Source organism: Neophocaena asiaeorientalis, unplaced genomic scaffold (assembly GCF_003031525.2).
Source record: "Neophocaena asiaeorientalis asiaeorientalis breed wild unplaced genomic scaffold, Neophocaena_asiaeorientalis_V1.1 scaffold264, whole genome shotgun sequence".
Taxonomy (NCBI): Eukaryota; Metazoa; Chordata; class Mammalia; order Artiodactyla; family Phocoenidae; genus Neophocaena; species Neophocaena asiaeorientalis.
Window position 1 is genome coordinate 974,671 of NW_020185332.1, and position 21,498 is coordinate 996,168.

General features: G+C 50.6%; 1 protein-coding gene across 1 annotated transcript in view; it reads left to right on the plus strand.

The window, feature by feature from the left end:
• The window catches only part of MEGF11 (multiple EGF like domains 11), a 352,130-nt gene that overhangs the window by 109,872 nt on the left and 220,760 nt on the right, over positions 1–21,498 (plus strand). The window contains exon 2 of the mRNA XM_024735135.1: positions 16,835–16,940. Within this exon, the coding sequence (XP_024590903.1) occupies positions 16,843–16,940 (98 nt within the window). The 5' untranslated portion in view covers positions 16,835–16,842. The remainder of the gene's footprint in view (positions 1–16,834; positions 16,941–21,498) is intronic.

Genomic DNA, 21,498 nt, shown 5'->3' on the forward strand with positions numbered 1-21,498 from the left:
CTTGCCAGGCAGCCTCAGCCCTGCTCTGAGCTTTCTGATGGGGGCACTCTGATTCCTGCCTTTGCAGCTTCTCAGGGACGGAGGAGACGCCAGAGGAAAGGGGGAGGTGCTTATTGCTACCTCTGGACAAGCGTTCCTGTGCTACGTGGTCCCCACTCTGCTACTGAAACTTCCGGCCCCTCCTCACCCCCTGAGTCCCACCTTAGGGTTCTCATCTCCAGTGGGCTCTTCTAGGATCAAATGAGACAATAGATAAGGATGTGCTTTATCTACGGGAAGATAAAAGCCCACGAGAAGGTGAGGGATTATTAAGATTGGGGAGATGCTGCAGAAGCTGTTCCATCAGTCCCTGGGAGAGAGGGCTGGTGAAGATCGTTTCTGAGGGCCCGAGAAAGCAGGGCAGAGATAGACGAGTGGGATCAGACTGTGACTTCCCAGCAGAGGCCTCTGGGGAGCAGAAAGGTACATTCTGGAAGCTTTCCTGCAGCACCCGACTCTGCCTCTCTATTTACTTACCTCCTTTGTGCCCATCTTTGGAGGAAGAAAATAAGGACTTGTAAGAAAGGCTGAAGGAGGTGGCAGGGAGAGACCCTGGCCAGCCACCAGCAGCCCTTCTCTCTGTACCCGAGGAGAAGGAGACCCTCTTTGGGACAAGGGCTTGGTGAATGGGCTGGAAACGCAGCAGACACTGGGGTTGACTGAGAGGCTGATAGATTCAAGGTACACAGAATCCAGTGTGGCCCTAGGGAGATCTCACCATCCCCACACCCACAGGCTGCCTTGCCCCCCAAGGAGGCTCTGCTCAAGGACCTCCCTTCCCTTTCGCAGTAGATGGTGGAGTGGGAGGGGCACTGGATTTGGGGTCCAAAGACCTGGCTTTGAGGTCAGCTCTATCTGTTATCAGCTGTGTGACCTTGGAAGTGTCTTTGCACTCAACCTCAGCTTGCTCGTGCAGAAACAGAGACTTGTTCATGGATTCATTGATCCAATCATTGGCTAGTTATCAAACATTGACTCACACCTGACACTGTGCCAGGTGCTGAGAACCCGCCCTTGGAGAGGACCCTCTCCTCCCTGTCATCTGCTCTTGCTACAGAGAATCACCGTAGAACTTTTTAGAGCTGTAAGGGCCCTTCGCTAGAGTCCAAATCTGGCTCTAAAATTACAGGACTGTCAGTCAATATCCTTTTATAAATGGAGAACCCGAGGCCTAAAGAAGCCATTCAAAGCCTTCCCGTGGCTGATAGGTGATGCTGGAAAGCTCAAACTCAGGCCTTTAAGCCCATGTCATCTACTCAGGCAAGACTACCTGAGAAGTGATTCTAGCTCCTCCTTATCAGGAAACAGCCCAGAGAGGTTCAGTGACTCATTCAGGGTCACACAGCTGATTATTGGTAGACCTGGGGGCGAGAGATCTGGTTCTGGGTTTCTCTGTCCCTGGCTTTTGGTTGGGCGTTTGGCTCAGGCCCTCCTCAGAGCCCACGGGCAGCCTCGTCAGCAGATCCTGTCCCCTCACAGGTCCTCCCCACAGCAACTGCGTCAGGCTGGTGGTCGCATTGCTCACTTGTTCTTCCCACCTTTATCCGCTGTGACACAGAGAGCCGAACAGCTCTACCATTTGACTTTAGTGATTGCTCCCCAGTGGGTGAAATTGGTTTGAAATAAATGTCTCCTCTGCCTTCCTCCCTCGGGGTGATTTTATCCTCCTCTCCGCTTTGTAGAGTGATCCAGAGTCTGGCATGCGCCTGTTCTGCCTAGATATGTCCTTTTTTTATGCAAAAATATTGCCACAGGCTACTGCTGAGCCGGAGGTTTCTTGGGAGCCGGGCTGCGCTGGCTGCAGAATTCCGCAGAACGCTGCCCCTTCCACGCATCCCAGCATCTGAGCGTTCCACAACCAGAGCTGAAAGTTGAGGGCTAGGTGTGCTCTCTCTTGTTAAGGTATTAGAATATATTCTGGGTGAGGCCCAGAATAGGGTGGCGCCCTGCTCGTTCCTGGCACACAAACCACTGCTCTGCCTTGCTGGGGAATGGGCCCCTTCTGTACTAAAATAAACTCCATGTCCTCTGAGGGCAGGAGAGGTACACAGGACCCATGTGCTCAATTATTGATCCCATTCAGATCTCTTGCCAGTTATTGCTACCCACCCCTCCGCCCCCAGTTAGCTAGCTCTAGGGGTAGACAGTGAAAGGTAGGGCTTATTCCTTTAAAGGCCTGTTCCCAATTTCTCTCTTGATTCCTCAAATCACAGTGGAGGTGAGATTGGTACATTTAAAGAAGGTAGTTAGGTTACAGGATGACGCGAGGGAAATACACACAGAGGACGCTGTAAACTAAGGTAATCTGGTCTGGGGGTCTGGCATCCTCCCCTGCAGCCTCAGCTACGCTCAGGATCTCATCAACCTGCCCAGTTCCTGTAGTGGAGGCACACAGCCTCCCCACCCATCTCCTGATGTCAGAGCCCTAGGGACCTTAAAGACCATCTAGTACTTTCTCAGCTAGGTTCCTAACACCCCATGCCGTCCACTGTATGTAATGGATTGACTTTTCTCCTGTACATCTAGATTGGTATGAGTTATGAACAATCCTCGGGAGAACTGACAAAACAGTCACTGAAATCATTTTCTGGATTCTGTGGTTCAGATGAGGAACCAGCTAAGAAAGGCTTCCTCTCAGATTATAGAGGACAGTGAAGCCCCAAGGAGGCAGGAGACTGGCCCAAGGTCACACAGCTGGCCCAAGCCCATCCTCTTCCCACAATAGCACAGTCTCCCCTCTTCCTCTGCTCAAACTTAGTGAGCATGGAGGAAGCTCTGATCCAAAGAGATGACCCCCCCCAACCCTCCCCCACATGCCACACGTAGCACATCTGCACACATACTTGCACACATGTGTGCACGTATGCACAAAGTCAGAAGGGCAAAGATAGACCTGAAAGCATAGTGATAGATAAGTCCTTAGTTCAGATCTAGTTCGTGCACTTCTAAACTGTGAGTCTGTGTTTCATCACCTGCCCATGGAGATCATAATGCCTGCTTCTTAGAGCCACTGTGAAGATGGGGATTGGCCACGTGCCCAGCTCAGTGCCCTGCAAAGGGCAGTCTCTCGGTAGCCATTCATTTCCTGCTTTCTTCTGGGGCTCAGTAAGATGCTCCATGGTTGGTGAGTGAACGGAATGTTCACTCTTTGAGTCAGTCTTCATCCAGGTTCTCATCCAACAGGGGATGTTAATAGAGCACCCTTAGTAGGTGCTCTTAGATTCCGAATATGGTGTTAGTACACAATGCTCACTTGAGCTCAAACTTCAGCCGTGGTTCGCCAGCCAGCTGGGCACACCCATACCCAACGCCTACCTGTGCCCCTCTCCTTTTCTTTCTGCTCCCCATCTTGGCACAGCCAAACCTCTGTGTGTCAGAGGTCTACCATGGCTTTGCAAGCTTCTGACCTGCCTCCCGTTCTTCCCATCCCACTGAGTCCCTGTATGTGTTATGGCAAGTTTAGAAATTTGTGGGCACACCAGAGAATTGGAGCTTGGCATGAGCTTCCCTTTTTCTATCTGTCGGTGATTCAGCATATTGGAGGCTGGCGCCTCACCGCTCCACCTGCCTGCGGAAAGGGCAGAAAGCAACTTGGAGCAGCTGGCGTCAGAGGGGGAACCTGCCCCCCACCCCCCATCTTGCCTTGAGGAATGGGCGGTTCACATTTCTGAGTTTCCTGTTGAGTTGGGAGTTAGGCAGAGAAGACCTTTCTGGGGTTCCAGTGCCTGCTACCAAAACCATTTTTTGCAATTGTGCCTGTTTCCTTTCCTGCCTTGGTAAGGGGATTATGGTGAATGGGATCAGATCTCTTTGGATTTATTGGCATCTGGAATGATTTCAAGGGTCCTTATTCCTCAAGGCCTGTCCTTGTCCAGGAGAGGGTATGAAGTAAAGGAAATAAAGCTGAATAGATCATCGGGGTAGAAGCTAGCCTTGGAAACTGCTTTTCAGGAGAGAGAAAAAAAAAATCTCACTGTCTCTGGGGTGGAAATGCACCCGTGAGCATGGCCAGTGGCTTTGGTGGCACCCCAGTTAATTGAAGTTCCGGTTAACTGAGGTTGGGCTTCATATGCTCTTGGACACTGGTGCTCAGGATGGCCTATGCCTGGCTGAGCCTAACTCAGTGACACGGCTCAGATGCTCCTAACTTCCTCTCCATCACCTGCCATGCCTCTCTCAGGCCTAATGCCACAGTCAGCATCCTTCCATGGAACCCTCAGAAGGAACTGCTCTGACACGTTAAGCTTTTTAATTTAGCACACACCACGCATCTATGCCCCCAGACAAAACAGAATTGATCTATAATTCTCTTAATGGAAGCACAGGCTTTAGTTGCTCCAGAAATAGATCATTACCTCTGCCACCTTTTGTAATTTTTTCCCTCCCATTTTTTTTTAAATGCCACCGTGGTCTAAAAATATGATGTTTCATTTCATCCCTCTATTGTAATCCACCAATGCCAGACATTTCTTTTTAGACCTTTAATTTATAGCATGTTTGTCCTGTTTCACTTCATTCATTAATAATGTTCTTCCCAGGTCCCCCATGCCAGAGTCTTTGTGTAATGCCCTTTTACAGTAAGCAGGTGCTTTTATCCTTAATGAACAATTTCCTGGAAAATACTGAAATAAACAATGAATAACCAGACCAGGAACACGGTGAGTCTGGGAGTTGTGTGCTGTTCTGCAAATTAAACCTGGGGAGATGAGGATAGATTTTGATCTGCCGCGGTGCTCTTTCGGTGACCCCTTCCTTTGGGAAGGTCTTGCTCCTCCGGAAAACCAGAGTTCAGAAGAACCATTTTTCACGAATGCTCTTGACTGTGGAGATGGTTGTCAGACACATCCTAGGCCAGAAGCGCAGCCGAATTGGCTTCTGGTTCCAGACTTGGAATTATCTCTTGCTTAGACTGTGGGTCAGCAGGGCCTGGGCTGGGCTAAATTGCAAACTTACTGACATTCATCTTGAGTCCCTTTCTCTGCGTTCTGGCAGACGTGTCCCACCCCAAGGAGGTGGTCCTTATTGGAGGATCCTAAGAAACTCCTTCTCTCTCCCTGCACACACCCCCTCCAGCCTCCACATTTTACTCAGTGTTTTACTGTCTACAGGCCCTTCTCATAATCCTCATCTCTTTGGCTCTCAGGACCCTGTGAGGCAGGTTTTCTTACTACTCCCACTTCACAGAGGAGGAAGCTGGCGCTCCCACAGGTTAAGTGACCTGCCCAAGGTCACACACTGGTAAGAGACAGAGCTGGGGTTAGGACCCAGGAATTGAGACCAGAGTTCCAGGTGCTTGTTACCCCTGGAGGAGAAGAGCCTGTGGGGATGCCGGGGACTGAACGGGTGCTGGAGTGAGGTGACGCTCCCTGGGCTGACCTGACCAGGCTGTGAGCCAGGATTCATCAGTGTCATGGACAAAGGGCTGCAATAACTTTCTTTTAAAAATCTGAATACTTGGTTCATTTATTATACTGGATAGAGCTGACCAAATTATACATTATCCATCCATTTTCAGTGTCATCAGATCATTTGGGGTCTTTGAAATGGCATAATATTTTTAATCACAGCGTGGATATAATCACAGCATGGACACAGGCCATTCAGTTATTCTGGCAATCCCCACCCACACCCCCGCCCCGGCTTGATGGCTTCCAGGGCTGCCTGGAAAGCTCCATAAAGTGGCCTGTGTCCCTAGCGGTAGCAGGCTCAGGGCTCGTAAGTCCCTGCTGTTTGGTAATATGTACCCCAAGGAGCAGTGTGGGAGAGTCTCGGCCTGGGGGAGGGTATGCTATGGGCGCACTGACAAGGGGCCCTGCCTTTTTTTGCAAAATGAAGGTAGCTTTATTGTGGTTTTATTAAATTGAAAAGCTGACCAGCTCATCATAGAAAGCGTCGACAGAAGAGTATAGAGAAGAAGGTTAAGTCACCTAAATTGTCATCCCCCAGACGCCTTTGTTAACATCCTTCTGGACGTCTTTCTGTTTTTTTGTTTGCTCTCAGTACACATACCACCCACACATACGATGCGATTGTAACGTTCATACTACTTTGTAACCTGTGTTTTTCACATGATGATATATCAGGGTCCTTTCCGTGGTAGTGAACTTACGTGTATCATCTTTTATTTATTTATTTAATGTATTTTTTTCCTATTCTTTAAAAAAAATTTTTAATTAAAAACAAATATCACATATTAATGCATATATGTGGAACCTAGAAAAATGGTACAGATGAACCGGTTTGCAGGGCAGAAATTGAGACACGGATGTAGAGAACAAACGTATGGACACCAAGGGGGGAAAGTGGGGGTGGTGGTGTGATGAATTGGGAGATTGGAATTGACATGTATACACTGATGTGTATAAAATGGATGACTAATAAGAGCCTGCTGTATAAAAAAATAAATAAAATAAAATTCAAAAACAAATTTGTTTTCTATTCTTTTTTTTAATTGACGTGTAATTGATTTACAATGTGTTAGTTTCAGGCCTACAGCAAAGTGATTCAGTTTTCTATATATGTATTTTCAGATTCTTTTCCATTGTAGGTTATTACAAGATATTGAATATGGTTTCCTATGCTATACAGTAGCTGTTGTTTAGCTGTTTTATATATAGTAGTGTGTATCTGTTAATCCTTGTTGTTTAGCTGTTTTATATATAGCAGTGTGTATCTGTTAATCCCAAGCTCCTAATTTATCCCCTCCCCCTTTGGTAACCATAAATTTGTTTTCTATGTCTGTGAGTCTATTTCTGTTTTGTAAGTTCATTTGTATCATTTTTTTTAGATTCCACGTATAAGTAATACCATATGACGTTTGTCTTTTTTCCTTCACTTAGTATGATAATCTCTAAGTCTGCCCATGTTGCTGCAAATGGCAATATTTCATTCCTTTTTATGGCTGAGTAATATTCCAGCATATATATATATACCACATCTTCTTTATCCATTCCTCTGTCAATGGACGTTTAGGTTGCTTCCATATCTTGGCTATGGCAAATAATGCTGCAATGAACATTGGGGTACATGTATCTTTTTGAATTGGTTTTCATCTTTTCTGTATATATGCGCAGGAGTGGGAGTGCTTTACATATATTATCTTAAAATATGTTTGCTTTTATGATTAAGGTGATGATAATGTTCATTGTAAGAAACACTAATATAAGAACAAAAATGTTTGACTTAAAAAGCACAAGTTGGGCTTCCCTGGTGGCTCAGTGGTTGAGAGTCCTTCTGCCGATGCAGGGAACACGGGTTCGTGCCCTGGTCCGGGAAGATCCCACATGCTGCGGAGCGGCTGGGCCCGTGAGCCATGGCCGCTGAGCCTGCGTGTCCGGAGCCTGTGCTCTGCAACGGGGAGAAGCCACAGCAGTGAGAGGCCCGCGTAAAACAAACAAAAACAAACAAACAAAAAAGCACAAGTCCTGTGATGTTTCTCTGTTCCCCTCCCCTTACAGATGACCACTATTAATGCTCCAGTGTATAGGCTTCCATATTTTCCCACACGTCAGTATCTTTAATGTTTGCATAATATTTTGTTTTGTGTACATGGTGGGATTTATTTAGCAAGGACCCTACTGATTTAGGCATTCAGGTTGTTTCAATGCTGCTGAAATAAATATCTCTTTATTAAGACATGACGTAACATTCTTGAACCTATCCTTGACCTTGGTCAATTTTTATAGGTTAAATTGCAGAAATGGAATGCTGGGTTAAAGATGTAGATTAAAACATTTTGTTATATACTGCCAAGCGGCTTTCTAGGACACACCGATGCCCATTTCCACAACCAATGCACAGGCGTAGGACCCTCAGGCTTTGTTGGTGTCTGGCTTCAGATTCTCCTGGCCTAGATACATACAGAAGGTTCCAGAAGGAAACCTGGAGAGGCTGCCCTAGTCTGTGGACTGACAACCACGCCCTCCTGTTTAGCTCCTGACTGGTGAGAAGAGGTCCCCAAGGTGTGATGGGGCAGAGGCTGCTCTGATGTGGGCCCTGGGCTGGACTAGAGCACGAGACAAGAGGCCAGTCTTCAAAGGGGTGCTGAAGATTGGACAGAGAGGTAGGCAGGAACTTAGGGTCCCCGCCCTCACAATGCCACTGACACCTACATTTCCAGTGCTGGGCTGCAGTTTAATCCTCACAAGAACAGGTCGTTCTCTCATCCTTCCTGTGTAGTCAGAGAGGATAAGGAGGCTCAGAGCAGTGAAATGAGTTCTCCATGTTCCAAACCTAGAATCCAGTTCTCCTGCCTCTGCTGCTTTATCTTCTTGCTGCTGGGAGATGGGGCAAACCCAATGTGGGGGTGAAGAGAGAGAAGAATGTGAGGAGGGGAAGGGCAGGGAAGGGAGACATGCTGGAGGTAAATTTGTAGAGCTGGAAGAGTCCAGGAGATGGTACAGTCTGACCCCAGCCTCTGGGGCAAGCAGAGAATGAAGCTCAGAGAAGGAAAGCAACCTGTCCCAAGTCACACAGCAAGTTAATGACTTAGCAGGCAGAGAGAAGAATGGGGCCATGGAAAGCTGAGCTGCTCCTGAGCTGAGCTGGAACTCAGGAGGGAAGACCCAAGGGAGAGAGGAAATGTAGCTGCTCTGAGTCCTGACAGAGTAGAGCCGGGAGGCTGGACAAGCTGCCCACCTTCAGAGGAGGCAGCCCTGATCAAGAGTGGATTCAGAGGCAACTGGTATGGAGATGGGCTGGATTCAACATGTGGGGGGACCTGTGGGGATGGTATGCATCAATTCCAGCAAAGGTCTCTGATATCCCATCACATTTGCCTGAGGCTTCCTGCTGGGCAAAGGCCTCAGTGCTTTGAATTAAGCCACGTCCTGGGTCCACTGCCCTCTCACAGCCATTCCCACACACCCTCCAGCAGGTGTTTGGGGTCTTGGGGCAGGACCTGCCTGAGTTGTCTTTGTGTCCAATGACTGGCAAGTGTTCAATAAATGTTTGCTGAAAAGATGGATGAAAGATGAGACCATCTTGGTAATTGTACATTTAAGACTCACCCTGGAGTCACCAAATACATATAGCCAAGCCTAGACTTTCCAGCAGAGGATTTTTCCATCAATATTTACCCAGCTCCTTACAAATTCTAGAATTCAGAATTAGAGAGTTGGAAGGGTCTTTGAGATGGGGGGGGGCGGGATATGAGTCAGCAGGAAACTAATATTTTATTGAGCACATTCTGTGTGCTAGATTCTGGACCAAGCACTTTACCTGCTGACTCATTTGATATCCTAACAGCCCTGTGAAGTTGGTCTTACCTGATTGCTGTGAAACAGCCCCAAAGCAGGTAAATGACTTTATCCAGGTTAAGTAGCCAGTACGGTGGAGTCAGAATTTGAATCCATGTCAGTCCAGCTCTGCTTTTGCCTTCCATGGGCCCGGCCACCAATGTGTCATGTGACCTTGAAGTCACCTGGGGGCAGTTTGTCCTCCTGTGGGATGAGGTGTTGACAGGTGATGCTCCCAGGTCTGTCCAGGTGCCAGTTCTGGTACCACGTGGCTTGCTGTCCAGCTGTTCATCCTCGCAGCTCAGCCCAATGGGGAGGCTTGACCCAGTGATGGCTCACTCTACAGGGCCCCAACCCTCAGTGCTCTTTTCCCATCTGGGCATCTGTGGTTGCACCTTGTGGTTTTAGAAATGTATTTTTGCAGAGCGAGCGGGAATGGGGACTAATCCCCATGGGGCTGGGGCTGTATGGCCCTGAGTGACTGACTTGTCTATGAGGGTTTTGTGGATGTGGGCATGATTTAATGCCAGGGCATGTGGGGTTCCCATAGTTCAGAGAACCCCACAGCCCTGGGAGAGGGTGGAAGAAGGGAGCAGAGCAGGCCCAGAGTGGGCTGGGTTGGTGAGGGCACAGGCAGCCTCTGGTTTGGCCACGCCAGTTGAGTGTACCCTGATTTGCAAAGAAATGGAAAGATGGAGATAATTGCTCTGTGAGAAATGAAATGGCCTAAGAACACAGATAAGTTTTCTCCCTTCGTCTTCAGAGGGGCTGGAAGCTGGGGGCGCAGCTGCTGCCTGCCTGGGAACGGGAGGGCTGAGGGCTCAGAGCCCAGGGGTTGCACATCATGGGGGAGGGAGGTGGGTGCTTCATGAATTTGTTGGTTTCTACACCTCTGTCCACTCCCCCTCCCTGCTCCCCTGCCCTGGGGATAGGCTGTGATTTCTCTCGGAGCCTGATTAATGTCAGGGCCACTTGTTCTCTGCAGGACTTGAGGGCACAGGGGCAGGACAGTCTTCTGACCCTGATTAATGGGCACTGCAGGCCTCCGTGGTGCCATTTTCAGGGTTTGCAGCCCGAGGCTTTCCCGGCCAAGAAGAAAGCAGAATTTATCAGTTTGGTGGAGCCTTAGGACGAGGACGTTTACCATGTCTCAGGAGGTGACTCCAATCCCCTGTTTTATCCCAGCGGGCAGGCACCTGGCGGGGCCTCCGTGTTGACGCTGGGAATTTCTGCTGTGCTTCTGTGGTCAGGGAATCACTCTTCTGGAGATTGAGAGCTATGGATCTATTTTTAAAACTTTTTTTTGTTTTTTTAGGTGCAGGGAGATTAGAAAGCATTCAACATAAGCCCGGCCCCTGGTGGGATTGCTGGAGGGCAGGAGGCTTCATCAAGGCGAAGGGTGAAGCCTCGTAATTATGGGCTGATCGCTTCTCTTTTCCTCTGGCACTAATCAGACCCCCAGCAAGGCCAGTAAACAGAGAGGGGCTTGGGGACTGGGAGCCAGCTGAGAGAACAGTGGGAAGATGAATGGGAAGGTCCACTAGACAGGATGATAACCTTGGCATTTGCCCCATTGAGTGCAAACTTGGCTTTTTTGTTTTATTCAGGAAAAAACAGAGGAGTGTGTGTGTGTGTGTGTGTATGTGTGTGTGTGTGTGTGTGTGTGTGTGTGTGTTCTATAAATAGAAGATAGAAATCTCTCTCTATACACCCACATGCCGGGAGGAATGTGAGACGTTTGCTTTATCAGTGCCAGTTTGGGGTTTGCTTCTTCTGCTTCCCGAGCCTGAATGCACCTTTTCATGAGGCTCTCGGAACACCAGTCAGTCCCCCATTCAGCTTGAGCTATTGAGTGGGCTTCAATGCCCGCCTTGTGCTGGTTCCTGGAACAGATATACCCCAGTGTTGGCAGGGTGGCCCAGGCAGGAGTCTTTGAATCGCTCTCAGGATGTCACAGTGCCCACTGTATCCATTGCCAACAGATTGGTGTCTCTGCGGTGCAAGGTCAGTGCAGGGTGGCGTGCCCCATACGGTAAGACCTGCTCTCAGGACAGGTCTTTGGTGGCCTCTGTCAAGACAAACACAGGCAATCCTGTGGCTGATCCTGAGGCTCGGGACGGCTGAGAGGTCGGGGTGGGTGGTTGGCTGTAGAGTGAACAATTTGTGGAGTGGACAGAGATGGATTGAGGCCCCTCTCTGTACAGGCAATGGTCTGGGTTCTGGGGATGTCAATGAACACAATAGACCAAAACCCCTGTCCTCGAGAAGTGTGTTTTGATGGTGTGGTACAAAGGGAAGGAAAATGATGGGCAGGATCTAAGGCCCAGAGGGAAGAGCTGAGGCCACATCCAGGTGGTTCATATAGGAGAGGAGCGCTTTCCAAAGTTAAAACAACCGTTCAGCAATGTAAGACAGGGATGACAAGTGCATGGCACCCGTGTGTCCCTCTCCCATCCAGTGCCCACGAGAGACATTACTAATCAATCATGGCATGTTCCCCTCAGCTCCTTTCCTCAGGAGAGCATTCCAAGCAGCCACTACCAATCGATCCCCAGCGTTGTGACTGGAAACCTCCCAGGACCCACAAAATAGTGCCTGACCACTCCTGCTGCCAATGCAAAGTTGTTGAGAAGGAAGGGCTCCCTAGAGGAGACTGGGATGGACAGAGAGCAGGTTCCAGCTACACGGACCAGGCTCCAGTGTCCAAGATTTTTGGCACAGTCAGGAGGACTAGGCAGGTGGTGGAAGCGAAGCAGATGGGGGAGATTTTTGCACAGATGGACCATGAGGTCATCACGACTGATCCTGGGGCAGAGGCCATCTGTTTGTCTGTCTGCCCTCTGCCCCAGTTTTATGCATCTTGCTTAATGTGAGCAGCTGGTGTCTGGCCAGGTGTGTGTTGCCATCAGAGAGACAAGCTGGACTCTCCAGGTGCTGGTGCTGGCGGGGCCCCCAGCAGAAGGCAGGACCTTCAGAAGATGCTGCCATCTGTAAGGTCTGCTCAGCCTGCAGGGCCGACCCAGGCCAGGACAGAAGGCCCAGGCTAGGAGGAGGGGTCCTTTGCTGTGATGTCAGTGTGTCTTTAACACCCAGTGGCAGAGTCCCTTTAACACCAGATGCCAGGCACAGAAGGCCCTCGGGTGTTAGCGTAAACAAGTGGATACAACTCTAAGGATGCACGTTGGCAGGACCAGGACTTCCTCCAGACTTGACGTTGATGGAGAGGAGCAGAGTTTACCAAACCAGTATCCTGAAGAAGTCTGCTGCTACAGAGCTCACTAGAAAGTTCTGTGGGAAAGACTGGGTGAAACAAACAGGTCTCTTTACTCTGGGTCTTCCCAGAGCCCAAGGTCTGCTCAGATACAATGTGGATATTTAAGATGAGGCCGTAGCATGCAGCATGTCCTGAACTTCGCCTCTCAGGGAAATCTTGGTCTGGGAGATTTTTTATCAGTATCTCCTGGGACTAGTGCTTCATAGAACAAAATTTTCAAAAACGCCTCCCAAAGTTTCCCATGTTGCCCGCTTCTGCTCCGCAGGGCACACCCTCCTAGACCCTCCAGCACCACCTGCACGTTCCTGCCTCCAGTCGCTTGCTTATGCAGTACTTCCCCCAAATGCCGTTTATTTGCCCTCTCCCTTTGCGTATTCTGTGCGCCTTAAGTCCCACCCCTCCACCAAGTTTTCCATAGGCTTCCAGGGGGACATGACCGCTTGCTGCTTTCATCTCCGCAAATGGGCTGCAGCTGACTCGTGTTCTTTCTTTGTGTCCTGGAAGCACAGCCCAGGGCTGGGCAGGTGGCGCTCCAGGAGTTTGATTAGTTCAGGCCCTGCCAGGTGTGCGGAGTGACTACACCTGTGGGCAGGTGTGAGCCTCACCTCCAGTTCAGCAGTGTAAAGCAGCCATACCTCCAGTCAGGAAAGAAATTTCTCCACCTCTGGAACGTCACTCCTTTCCTCTGCTTCTTACTATCTATGCAAGGAGCACGGGTCAGAGGGGAGGCAACCGGCTGATCTACTTACACACTCTCTTCCTCTGAAGTGAAACCAGGGGCATTTTCTTATTTAATTATTATTATTATTATTTTTTTTTTCGGTACGCAGGCCTTTCACTGTTGTGGCCTCTCCCGTTGTGGAGCACAGGCTCCGGACCCGCAGGCTCAGTGGCCATGGCTCACGGGCCCAGCTGCTCCGCGGCATGTGGGATCTTCCCGGACCGGGGCACGAACCCGTGTCCCCTGCATCAGCAGGTGGACTCTCAACCACTGCGCCACCAGGGAAGCCCTATTTAATTATTAATGCCCCAAGTCAGATGGTGACTGCTGTGTTAACCTCTGTTACTCCGAATAGAGTCGGCCTAATAAGCACCGCGGCGGGATTGATTTTCCCTCAGTCATCTCATAAGTATATATGTCTTTGGGATCTGTCCTCAGAGAGAGAGAGCCCGGGAAGCCCCATTAAAGTTAATGACTATGAGTTGCCCCCAGATGGGGATGGCTCCTTTCTGGCTGCTCTTCACTCCACCTCAGTGAAATGTCGGAGACAAGTAGAAACACATTTTCTAAGATCAGTTCCCAAAAGGAACTGACTGGCAACAGACTAGGACTTGACCCCAGCCTCCAAGCATTTACGGGCACATTGGAAAGATGAAGTCAATCTGCTGGGAAGGATGTCAGGGCAAGATGGGAGGTGATGAGCGCTGGACCAGCTGGCCAGGCTGGAAGCTACATGAGTGTAGTGTGCTGGCTTGTGGTAGGTGCCAAGCCCTGCAGCGGCGGGGGGAGCGGGGCTGGGGCCTGAGCTGGACCTGGTGTGGCAGGTGTTTGGATGTGCAGAGTTGAGGAAGAAGGGCATTGAGGGCAGGGGAGCCGTGTGAGCGAGGCTTGGCAGAGAGAAAGAGCAGGAGATGGGGCCAGCCTGACTGGGGAGGAGCGATGGGTGATAAGGTTGCATCTTTTAGACTGGCCGCTTCAAAGAAAAACTCTGAGGGCTGAGGGGGTCCTAGGGGAGTCACCTCTTCCACCCACAGGCCGACATCTTTCTCCCCCAACCACACCACCACAGAGGTGGACTTGGCCTCAGATGGCGAACTTTGTGAATGCTGGTGACAAGGCTGATCGAGGCTTGGGGGTGAGTCCTGGGGAGCATTCCCTGCTCAGTAGCCTTGACACACACACAGTAACGGAGGAGTGAGGCCTCAGACTGTGTAAATGCCACCTGGCTGGCGGTGTCCTGTGCTCCCGCATCCATTTCCACCTCCTGTGTGCTTATCCACACACCTGTTACCCTCTCTGTGCCCTGGTGCCCAGGTATCTCACCGCCCAGTGGGAGTCAGCCAAACTGTCCTGTCCAGATCTGACTCAGAGAGAAAGGTTTTCACAAAGATTTCAACAGATCTCCCAAATTATAGCCGCGATCCTAGTTACCTCCATCTGCCACCCATCTTCCATCACAAGGATTAAAAGGGGCCAGAGGCACAGTCTCCTCTAGTCCAGGTGGCCTCACCCTTTGATATTCTAAGCTTCGTAAGTTTGAAGATGTGGCCAGGGGGTCCTCTCGGGAGAATGCTGGAGATTACAGGAGCGGCCAAAGTAACGAGACAGGGCCGTGGAGAGAATCAAGGTGAGGCCTTCTCTGCAGTTTGCGTTCAGACTTTATGCCTTTCAGCGCTGCTGTCCCTTCGTTTATTTCGTTACTTGACTTATTTGATGTCTGATCAGCCCAACCCTCACCTGGAAGAAGATGCCCATCCTCCAAACTCAATGCCATGTCTTGGGCAGGCTCTTTCCCCTCCCAAAGGTGAAGGTCTCACCTTCTCTTTGAGGAGAATGTGTTGAAATGACCGGCAGCCCTAGCGCTGTGTAGGGTCCAGTGAGTGCGGGGCCTCCGAGGCCTGGGGGCCGGTGGGGTGAGCGTATGGGGGAGTTGGGAGCGGCTGTGGCTTGCAACTCCCAGACCGCATATTGTGCAGAAGCACCAGAATTGCTTTTCTCTTTCTTAACCGATTTTCAGAATCCATTTAGCCAGATTATTTCCAGATCTCAGACAGGAAAACCTCATTAATCATCATTTGGACCCCCATGGTTACACAGTATTTGTGACAATTTGTTTATCTCTGAAGGAGCTGCTAAGAAAGAGTTTAACAAGGAAATTATTGGGGCTGGGAGGGGAGAGTTTAACCTTTCACAAAGGCAGGCGCTCCATTCAGCTTCCCTCGGAGTACAAGTGGGGGCGTGTGCAACATCCATGTTACTCTTCCTTGTCTCCAAGAAGGTGCTTCTCGTCGGTAAACTTCAGGTCAATGGACTAGAAATCCTCAACCGTTTCAATCCTGGGGACCCTTTTGCAATGTCAAAAGAGTTTCTATACCATCCCTGCCCCCAGTTGTTAGAAGCTGCTTTTTTTTTTAATGTGGCTGATTGAGAATAAAAGGTCCTTCGAATTCAGTAAAGCTTTTAAGCAAATCACGATCGCATCTGTGAACACGGGAAATATAGTGCTGTCTTTCTGAGTCACAGTGTTTGTTCAGTCTGTAGCTGATGTTTGAGCACACATGAATTGCAGGTCCCCTGGGGGTGGCTCTGGGGCCCCCTGCACCCTCACCAGGTGGGAACCCTTGGGCAGTTCTCTAAGGCTGTAGGACCACGGAGTCCTGGACAGGAAGGAGTCTCGGAGGTCATTTCAGCCGCTCCCACCTTAATGGTTCTCTGCCTCTATGAGGAGCCCTTTGTTGGGAAATCCTCAATTCAAGGTCCAAGGGGCTTGGTAGCTGGGTAGGCCCACTTAACCCCTGACTCAGGCTGTCACTTCAGGGGCCAGGAACAGACTCTACAAGCTGATTCCTCAAAGCCCCTTACCAGGCTATCCAAGCCCTTCGCCCCCGGTTTGGTATGACGTGCAGAGATGCATCACCCTGGGTGTCAGTGGCTGATACCCCATGGGAACAAGAAAAGTAAGGGCCAGCCTTCTGCGCGGCTTGTTGGACCAGAGCTGCTAAGAAGGGTTTTCTCAGCTTACCTGTCCCCAGGGCCATACCAGACACCTTTTTTCTCTGTCTTCATTGAAGGAGGGAGTAGAGAGAGGAAGTGAATGGGCAAAGCACATCAAAGATGAGGGAGAAGGGACAGGGGGAGGGTATTGTCCTTAAGGTAGAAGATCACGGGTTCTTGGTCCAAGGATGGGCTCAGGGGCCTGAGGGCACCCTGAAATCACAGCCAAATGTCGTGCGTATGTGCATTTTGTGGGGGAGAAGGTCTGTAACTTTCATTAGATTCTCAAAGTCCATGAACCAAAAAACTTTCAGAAGCTCTGGCCTAAAATTTCAACGTTTCCCTGACTCAGCCTTCCCACTGCCCGGTTACTCAGAAGTGGTGAAGTGTTACGGTGTTAGTCAAAGCCTGCAAGTGTGAAATATCAGCTGCTCATTACACGATGATGATGGGAAACTTTGCAGCTTAGCGAGCCTCTTCCGCCGCTTCCCGCGAGGAGTCATGGCCCCAAACAGATGCCTGGGAAGACGGTCTGATTAATGACGCTGCCTCCTTTGTTCTCCCGCGCAGGGCCCAGGATGGTGCTCTCGGTGGCAGGGCTCCTTGTCTGCTCCCTCCTGCAAACTGTCCTCTCCCTCAACCCCGAGGACCCCAACGTGTGCAGCCACTGGGAGAGGTAAGATGCGGTTCTTGGACAGCCAGGCACTCCCTCGGGGCCTCACCCTGGGCTTGGCACTGTTGGGACAAAAGCAGAGGCAGGAGGTACGGAAGCTGTCCACCAAGGGCCTGCAGTCCAGCTGGGGACACAGCACAGATGCTGAAAGGTGGGCCAAAGCTGTGTAGATTCTGTCTGAGACTCAGTGCTCTGGGGGTCAGGGTGGGGGCGTTGAGTGACAGGCAACGTGACTGATGCAGTCTGGTAGTTGACAGTATTCCTCCCTGCATTTGCACTTACCGCCATTTTACAGATGAGGAAGTAGAGGCCCAGAGAGGCTCAGTGCCCATCCCCAGACAGGCGGACTGCAGTGAGAGGCTCTGGTCCAGATGAGCTGTGCTCCAATGCCACGATGCCTTCCTGGTCTCCCAGGACTGGCAATGATGCAGCAGCTCAGATGTGCGGGGCAGCCAGCAGCCTGCCCCAAGCAGGGTAGGTGAGGGGGCCCTGCTGCTTCTGATCTGGTGGGGTTAGAGAGGGCTGACAGGGGAAGGGCAGCTGCATTGTGGCTGTGGCACTAGGTCCAGGGGGAACAGGCCGGGGCTCTGCAGATGGCCTGACTTTGAAGCACAAGGTGAAAGTATCGATTTTGGTGAGCAGAAAGACAGTGACCAGAGACCCAATCAGGAAAAACCGAATTATACCCTGGAATTGATTGGCCATGCTGACCAGGATGACTCTGTCACTTAGATGTTAATAAATCAAATGAATAAAATTAAGATGAGAGCCCGACGGGGGAAGCGGATGGTGGAGGAGGGCAGGTGAGTGGGGAGGGCCGTGCTCCATGCCTGTGAGGGTGAATGCCCCAGCCCCACGGCAGGGAAAGTCCCCCCACCCAGGGCCTGGCGGGACTGGCTGGGAGGCAGAGGGATGGTGCCCACACCAGCGTGGTCTCCAGTGACCGGGTGCTCCATGAGGGGTCCCGACAGAGTCGAGGCTGGAGCGGAAGGCAGCGTTGCCACCAGCGTGCTCCTTTTTGGTGAAGTGGGAAGAACACGAGATCAGTGATGAGACCTTGGTTCACACCAGTCTGGAGTTTTCTGTCTGTTAGCCCTGTGACTTTGGGGATGTCTCTGAACCACTTGAAGCCTACCTCTGCCTCTGTAAAGTGGGAGGAATTGTTACCCCTGCCTCACAGGCTTGTTGGATGATCAAGGTACCAGTTTCATGAAAGGGCTTTGAGGACCATGAAGCTCAATTACTGTCTTTTCTTGTTGACAACTCCAGCTTTGCAGGAACAGTTATCACAGACTTCACTGCACATCAGGCACCCTGAAGTGCTGGTGAAAAGCAGATTCTCTTGGGTCCTCTCCGCAGAGACTCTGATTCCGTAGGTCTGGGGTAGAGCCTAGGCATATGCAGTTTTCATAAGCTTTCCACATGATTCTGTGGTGATCCAGGCCCCTTACCTCTTCTAGTTTTGGTGAATGTAAACCTTTATTTCCCAGTGGGTGAGGGAGAAAGCAGGTGACTCCCACATTAGTCTTTGGTTTGCAGACTTCAGCCTCAGCAATCTCCGTCTCATCCACCTTTCCCAGCTGGGACTCCGTTGCTTCCTGCCGAAGTCTGTGCTGTATCCCGGCTTCTGGAACGCCTCTTTCCTGTCTGCTCACCTCTGCCTTTCCCAGTGCCTCCAACCTCTCCTCCAGGAAGCCTTCCCTGATGGTAGGGTCCACCCTGACTTCCCTTTTCTCTGAGCGCCATTTGCACCAGTGGATCAGTTCAAACTTAAACCAAACTCACTAATTTTCTAAACCTGCCCGACATGAATACATTTGGAATGTGGAAATATTCTGATCCGAACCTGCGCTCAGCTGGCGTTTCAGGCTGTTTGGGCTGTCAGCTGAAGTTACTGCTTTGATGGGAGGACAAGGAGAGACTCCAGCAGCTAAGAGGAGGTCTGGGGCTTCTCCTGCCCCTAGGGAGGAGGTCTTGTGTGATGCCCTGTGCCACCAGGCGCCTCCTCCTTCTTGGCTCTTCCAGCTGAGCTCCATTGCCATCTACACGCGGATAAGTCTAGTCTGTGTCATTCCAGGAACATACCCTGGTCCCCCGAGACCGCTTAGGGAGAATTTCCCAGCTGGATTAGTGCTTCTGGATGGCTCCTCGTTAATTATGCCCCTCCACCATAAAACCCAGCAGAAGGACCTCCCCTGGCTAGCAAAGCCCAGCTTTACAAGATTAAGCTGGCCCCTCGTTAGCATGTTGGCAAATGAGCGTGTTAAACCACGCTTCACCCGGGGACTTGGAGTTGGTTCAAGTTCTGGTTGCCTGACTCGCTTGGCTCAGGGCACCCCTGCAGAGCTGGATCTGTTCCCCATGACACCCTCCCCACCGTCTCTGTTGGGCTGTTGCCCTTTCTCTGAGCACCCACTGTCCCTGTCTGTGCTGCAAGGGGTGCCTGATTCCCCCAGGTGCTTAACAAAGGCAGGGAGTCTGGTCTGTGTGTGGTCTTTCTCCCCATCCCGTATTATGGTCAGGGAGGAACTATCCCTCAGTGCCTGGCAAGGAGGTGTGTCACTGCCAGTCATATAATGATGATGGCCAGCATCTATTAGACACTGACAGTGTACCTGTTAAGCATTTTATGTGTATTATCTTGTGTTGAGCATTTTACCTGTGTTATCTTGCTTTACCTTCCCACCACTCTGAGAGACAGATACTATCACTGCCATCCTAATCCTTGCAATAATGATATGAAGTCCCTGGTAATAGTTATCATAGGTTTACAGGTAAGGAAATGGAAGCTTATACCAGCTAAGTATTATATCTAAGGACAGGCTGCTAACAAGTGACAGGGTTCAAACTTGACCCAGAGCCCCTGTACTCTTATCCTGCCTCTAAGTGAGAGACTCAGTAGAGATGCAGGAGCCCAGGGTCATAGATTTTCAGAGTTGGAAGGGGCTTTGGGACGCTAGGGGCGGGTGTCGAGCTCAGTTTCTCCAAGCCTGGAGATGAAATGGGTTCAGGCCATGTCTGCATAGACGTGTGCCTCTGACGCACATCTCTGATGTGCCGGCTGGTAGAGGCTCAGCAAGGACCCTTCTCACATCCTCCGTGCTTCAGAGAAACAGAATTTCCCACCACCCTGAGTACATGTGCATTGCTGACTGCTCCGGGCTTCCTCTTTCTGAATTCTAGACCTTTGACATTTCTGCCAGCAGAGAGCCTGCTAGAGACCCACTCGGGGGGCTGGCCTGCCCCAGCCCCCCTGCAAGTAAACCGACAGTTTTCTCAGGCAAAGCAGACGGGCTTTTATAGCCTGGACCTGGCCATCTGGACCAAGTGAGTGAGCCTTCTGGGGAAAAGCACTGAATAATACCAACTGACATAAAAATGAATCCCTAAAATCTCAGCAGAGGTCCTCTCCCAGCCTGCGTAGGAAGTGTGAGTCCTCACTTTACACCCTGGCTTCACTGCCTTTTCATACCTCTCCTGCCAGCACGGGCAGGTGGAAAGGTTTATTTTGATAAAGCTGGGAGCTGCTTCCCTGTGGCTTCTACCCCCTGGTCCAGGTTTACAGTTAACAGGCAGGTAACAAGATACCACTTCGATCAGGAGGTCTGGGGGCATGTCCTCGTTGCATCCCCAGCTATACTAGAGACATAATAAAGCAGAGGGTAATGGGTGACCTTGGGGAAGTCACTTAACGTCTCTGATGCTCAGTTCCCTCATCTGTAAAGTGAGGATAACAATGCCACCACCTACCTTATAAGATTGTGTGAGGGGACTTCCCTGGTGGCGCAGTGGTTAAGAATCCGCCTGCCAATGCAGGGGACACGGGTTCGAGCCCTGGTCCAGGAAGATCCCACACGCCGCGGAGCAACTAAGCCCGCTTGCCGCAACTACTGAGCCTGCGCTCTAGAGCCCGTGAACCACAACTACTGAGCCCGCGAGCCACAACTACTGAAGCCCGGCTGCCTAGAGCCCGTGCTCCGCAACAAGAGAAGCCACCACAATGAGAAGCCTGCGCACTGCAACGAAGAGTAGCCCTTGCTCGCCACAACTAGAGAAAAGCCCACGTGCAGCAACGAAGATCCAGCACAGCCGAAGAATAATAATAATAATGAGAAATTAAAAAAAAAGATTATGTGAGGATTAAGAGGGCTTAAAACATTTAACACAGGGTGTTCAAATATTAACAGTTATTGGTACCAGCTGTGTGGCCTGGACAAGCTGCCTCTAAGCCTTCATTTCTTCATCTGTAAAATGGGACCACTTATTTCATAGAGTTGCTGCAAAGATCAGCTTGCATGCATGTGCTCTGAAGACCATAAAGATCTGAACAAACATTAAGTAATTTAAAACGTGCTAGCTTTGGGCCCTCCAGAGCCACATAGAATAAATGGAAACCCTCCTTTATTCACTCTCTGTTAAATGAACAAATGAACCAGAACTTCGGAAAGTGAGCTGGGCCACAGGGCAGTAAGGGGTGTGTCCTGGATCTAGCCTGGAGTCAGGGAGGTTTGAATGCGGAGAGTACCCAGGGCAGGAGGAGGAGAGTGGGGTTGGGGTTGGG